The sequence below is a fragment of the Corylus avellana genome, chromosome 2 (genome assembly GCF_965113065.1).
Source record: "Corylus avellana chromosome 2, dhCorAvel1.hap1.2, whole genome shotgun sequence".
Taxonomy (NCBI): Eukaryota; Viridiplantae; Streptophyta; class Magnoliopsida; order Fagales; family Betulaceae; genus Corylus; species Corylus avellana.
The window spans coordinates 36064369-36070424 of NC_142491.1; the positions used below are offsets into that span (position 1 = coordinate 36064369).

The window sequence follows — 6056 nt, forward strand, 5'->3', positions numbered from 1 at the left end:
ATTCCTAAAATATGGATGCGAGAAAATAAAGATTCATTGAACCAAACACCACATAAGGGTACCAAAGAACTCAAGCAACTATCCCTAATTTAGTTTTGTGAAGCTGGAAAAACCCACTAATAAAACTCTCATCTGGGTAAAAGAAGGAAATAAAAAAATCCAAAAAAAAAAAAAAAAAAAATTGCTTATAAAACTCTCATCTGGGTAGAAAACAGAAAAAATAAAAACAAAAAAATTTCTAAAAAACCACCATTTGATGAGTCACTATAAATGCCTACTCTTCATTGTTTTCACGTGATAAACTCGAGGAAGAGATGAGGTGCTCATGTTGGGATCCTTGTTCCAGTGTATCTGCAGAGATGTTTTTACGTGGGTTGGCCTTTCTGTATATCAAATAGAGCACTAGCTGCGCTGCTCCAAGTAGAAACCCACATCCATTTGGTGCCTATATCACAAAATCAACATTCTGTCATGATTATATAGAACATACATATGTATATTAGAGGACATTATTGTTAGAATATATGATATGGTATATATTAATTATATGATATTTAGTACACTCTCATACTACTGTCATACAATTATGATGATGTGACAGTGAGCCATTTGATCAATAATGGCTTATAACAAGAAAAAATTAATAACTAATTTTTATTGTCACATCACCATAGTTGTATGGTAGTAGTATGAAAGTCTACTAAATAATACTTCTCTTATCTTTTGGGATTGATTGTAATCACTAATTGGGTTTGATCGTGATCAAATCAAAATGATTTTTTTTTTTTTTTTTTTTTGACATGTCCACATAAGGGGAGGGGGAGGAGGGGAGGGGGGATTCGAACTAGTGACCCCTTGTGGTCCACAGCAGATTGATCTACCCCTTGTGGACCAAATCAAAATGATTTTGTTAGTATATTATTGTCTATTCTCATACATTTATTGTATTGCCATATTTGTGACATAATATGCTCGACATATTATAAAAGAGAAATGTTATGGTTTCTTCTGGTGTTCTCCATATACGTGGATATTATTTTCTAAACAAAATATGAGGGATCGATAGGATAAGATTTTTTTTTTTTTTCTCATCTTTTTTAGAAAACAATATCCATATAGGATGAGGAGAACACCAGGAGAAACCGTAATATTTCTCTTATAAAAATATTAGTAATGCTACAATTCCTCCTGTGGTTCTTGTGTGTTATGTTCATCCTACGTTAATATTGTTTTCTAAAAAACAAAAAAAAATTATTCTTACTTTCTAAAAAAAAAAATTTAGAAAACAATATCCACGACCATGTAGGATAATGAGAACACACTACCAAAAAAAGCCCGATTAGTAACGTTTGGAATAGAGACATTTTTGGAAAACGTTACTAATTTGGGCATTTTACTGTTCAAACATTTATATTAACGTGTAAATTGGAACATGTGAATAGTAACATTGTTCACAAATTACTATTCAAACATCCCCGATTTTAAAAATATTGGCGCTCGAAGTTTGCATTTGTAACAACCATCCACACTTAAAAACTTCAAAATTTCTCCTCTTTCACTCACACACAACACAATTTTTTTTTTTTGTTTTTGAAAAAAAGGCTGGGTGGCTGCCAATGGAGGGGGGTGGCCTAGGGCAGATCCGGGGCCACCCCCAACAACCGGTAGCCACCCCTCTAATTTTTTTTTTTTTTTTTAATTTATTTGAATTTATTTTATTTAAAAAAAAATTAATTTGATTATATATATATTTTGGAGAAATTTTTTTTAAAGAGTAAAGACATTTAAACAGTGTAAAACATCATCTTTCAAAAAGGTGATGGGCACACTATTGCCATGTTAGCGGTTAGTAAACATATAACTGCCCGTTATAACCGCTTTTTTCAAAGTTGGGCCTTTGTGCCAATTTTCAATTTTGGGCCTTTTCTTTTACAAACTACATTGGGCAAAATTGCTCCAAAATGAGCTAACATATTATTTAATCCAATGTCAATTACTTAATTTGATATTATACGAATTACATTATCATTGTACATGAATATTATGATTAATTATTTGAATTTAATTTGAATCATATGATTAAGTATTGATCTTATACATATATATTATTCAATATGCATATATGTATAATTATAGTTTATAACATATATAGGAACCAAGTCTCTAGATACTTAAATGTTGTATTAGTATGAATTTGTATACTTATGAGTTATGTCATATTATATATATATATATATATATATATATATATATATAAAAAATTTGTTATTATATAATCATATGATTTTATCATTAATTTATCATGTGATATAATCATATAATTATAATGATAATATATTAATATTTAAATTGTGATTTAATTATCTCAAAAAAATTATGATTTAATGATCAATTGATCATCTTATATGTATAAATATTATTATTATTATAATTATATAAATATATATTATATACTAAAGGCGACCATAACTGCCTAGGTGGTTAGCAATTTTTTACTAACCGCTTTTAAGGCGGTTATCAGGTGGCTAATAACCGCCCGCCTTTTCACCCCTATCAGTATGTATCTAACAACAAATTATCCGTAAATCTATATCTTTTCTCTCTTTATTTAAATTGTTTGTTTAATTACCATTTCATTATGAGGTTTCTCAACTATCCAACCAATTAAGTTTCATTGGCAAATGGCAATATATGGTGAGTAGGACATGTTCCCCAAAGTTTAATTATTCTGTGTAAGTCGTTCCTTTCTAGTAAATCTGACCACGATAAACATGATTAATAAAAGCTCTCAACCGTGGTTGTTGCTTCAATTTTAGGATGGCCCAAATATGAGACAAAATTCATTGGAAAACAAACTTGTTGGGCCATAAATTGCTAACAAATAAAAGCTCTCAACCGAAACCAAATATTTAATAGAAATGTGGTAAACTATAGAGTCAAATTTGATACTTTATGTTAGAGCATCACCAGCTTAAACGGATAGAAAATGAGAAATTTAATTCATAATTTAACAAAATATTACCCCAAAGAAAAAGACTAGAAGAACGTACCAAAAGGAGATAGTCACGTACAAGCAAAGCATAGAAAGCCCATGTCCCACCGTTCAAGAAAAGGAAAAATGAGAGAAAGAATGGCATGTACTCCACGCTCTTGCTCGTCACCACTGTTCTCTGAGAAACCAAATTTACAAACCACATTAAACTCCATCACATAATGTCTAATAAAGATACATTTTGTCCAATTGTGCACATAAATCTTGGGGTAATTACCTTTCCTCCCCCTCCCCCCCCCCCCACCCCCACCCCCCAATCAATTACAACACATCATTACTTTGCCTTCATGAACTGACAACCTTATTGCCCTACCCGATCAAACTACCATTTTATGCCGAAAACCTCTCTTTCGTCAGTCAAATGTGTTAACTCAGACGGTCAAAGTGACAATGCATTGTAGTTCATGAGGGCAAAATGACAATGCATTGTAATTGATATGGAGAAAAAAGTAATTACCCATAAGTTATTGAATTAGGTACATTAGATTAGAGTCAAGGCACACAAAAATGGCTCTTATATATTGAGCGAGTGGTGTTGGGACTACTACAAATTTTATTATAAAATTATTTACAAACTACCATGGTTGGCCATAATTGGTGAAATAATTAATCAAAAATTTTAACTTAACAATTTTTTCTAATTATTTCACTGATTATGGTCTGTTACATCAGTTTGTATACGACTTTGTAGTCTCAAACAGAGTTTAGTCAGCCTGTCTTTCACAGGAATATCTGGGTTTCATGTATGGACCGAAAGTTTTGATGGAAAAGAAAGGAAGGCCCAAGTTTTGAAGTGATAAATGTAGAGTAGGTGTCATCGGTGAATTTACCAGATAAAAATGGCTAAAAAATGAGTGAAATTGGCTTAATGACCCCAAACAACACATAAGAGGAGAGGGGTAAATAGGCGTTTTGTAATAATCACTACCAATTAAAATTTCACAACCACACAATATCATCAAAATTATGTAAAGCAATAAACATATCAAATGAAGTAATTCTAGTGATGAAGTGAAAATCTTTTGAAGAACTCCTTAAAAATGAAAGTGGAAGCTTCACAAAACCCTCATAAAATTCAACTCGTTTTGAAATTATCCTTTTAAAATTTAAAAACTCTCAATTTATGATATCAAATATTTAATTTTTTGAAATGTCATCCTTTCATGAGAATTTTCTTTTAAATCTTGACAAAATTCTCAAAATATCCCATTTATTTTATTAAAAAAAAAAAAATTGCAGATAATTAGACGTGAGTATTTTCGCCCAGACGGGTTCATTATGCGTTGCTGATTGGATCATAATGAAGAAATTATGATGTTAGCTACAGATGAGGTTCACAATTATGTAGGATCATAATCAAACATTTACTAATTTGGGTATCCATGGAAACCGAAAAAGAGATTAATAAACCCAATTGGAATTAAAATGGAAACAATTAATATATGGGTTGAGAAAAAAAAAATTCCAATTCAAAAACAGGAGTCAATAGATAATATTACACACCCAACCAATTGAGCTTTAAATTAATTCTTACCATGGCGGCAAGAGGTGAGCTATACATCATAAAATTTAACACTGCACCCAAGAACCCTATTGCATCAATTCGTGCTTCTTCCTGCAATGCCAACCGAGTAACTAGAACTGCTGCTGCTAGGAAGCCCACATCCAAGATCCCCACAAGAATGGCAATCTTAGCCTTGCAATTTTGCACAACGAATTAATTCATATATAACAAGCTGATAAATTTGATAATATTCATAACTACGAAAACATTAATATATCAAATTATTAAATTCATTATTTCTTGTTCGTTTTTAAGTTTTTGAGATAAGAGAGTGAAAAATATCGGTTTACCCTTGACCTTTTTGGTGCATATATAAGAAATAAGATGACGTAGATAGTCTCGACAATGATGCCAAAACCATTGACGGTGGCCACCAGTAATTCCCCGGGCTTTAAAATTCCATAGTAAGTCCACAAGGATGAGTTTAACAATGTGCAAATGTAAGGAAGGCTTTCAAATTCCTCTGTAGACTGGCGCTTTATTATTTGCCAAAATGTCTCGCTGCATTTACAATAATGTTAAAATTGTTAATTAAATTATTAAATTTACCTTTTTCTATAGCTTAAATTAATTAAGCTTTTGAAATAAGTGATTATTTAATAAATAACATCTTCTTATGCTTAATTAACGAAGGATTGAATGGCTGCAAAAATAAAAAGTTCTTTGGCTTACACAGGGGAAAGAAACATTAATACTGAGATGATGTTGCCTGCAAAAAGGAGAAGACATGAGATTATCTTCCTTGGCATGCACAAGAAATAAAAGATCTAGTATTACAAAGTAGTTGACTCGAGTAGTAAGTCACTAAAGTTCGACCCTTCTAGAGTGCAAACAATTTCTTGAGGTCGCCTGTAAGTGAGAGCTCAAGCCAAATCTAGTCGAGGCGAAACCCCAAATATTTCAATTATGAAAAAAAAGAAAAAAGAGAGAGAGACCTGAACAACATTATACAGAAGAGAAATGGCTTCTCACCTATGACCCCAACATAGAAACTCAGCACCTCCATGTCAAACAAAGAGCTTTTGACTTGAAGACCAGAAGAGAAAAAGGATTTAGAATGATGGGTTTCTCTTAGGGGAGAAGGAAGATAAAAAGGATTTAGAATGATGGGTTTCTCTTAGGAGAGAAGGAAGATAAAAAGGATTTAGAATGATGGGTTTCTCTAAGGGGAAGAGAAGGAAGATAGGTAGGTTGGTTGATGTTAGCAGTATGAATTTCACATCAACTAAAGCTTGAGAATGCCTTGCTGTCTAAACATTAATAATTTCCTTGCAAGGCAGAGACTATTTCCTTGGTTGATTGCCCATGACTTTCTTAGCTAGAGTTAACATTTCTCCATAGTTGTAGGATATGGGAGCTGATTGCTTGACAGCTTGTAAGGCTTTTGCTGATGTGGAATTCATGCCGCTAACAATTGAAAGGAAAGAAGGGGTAGCTGGC

General features: G+C 32.1%; 1 protein-coding gene across 1 annotated transcript; it reads right to left on the reverse strand.

Annotated features, from left to right (window-relative positions):
• Positions 1–225: 225 nt before the first annotated feature.
• LOC132167489 (bidirectional sugar transporter SWEET17-like) lies at positions 226–5622 on the reverse strand. The gene is made up of 7 exons (XM_088513582.1): positions 5589–5622; positions 5289–5325; positions 4907–5117; positions 4587–4748; positions 3023–3170; positions 2903–2928; positions 226–445 (listed from the first exon to the last, which is right to left on the reverse strand). Exons 1-7 carry the CDS (start codon positions 5620–5622, stop codon positions 275–277), a joined length of 789 nt encoding a protein of 262 aa, XP_088369708.1. The 3' UTR covers positions 226–274.
• Positions 5623–6056: the final 434 nt, after the last annotated feature.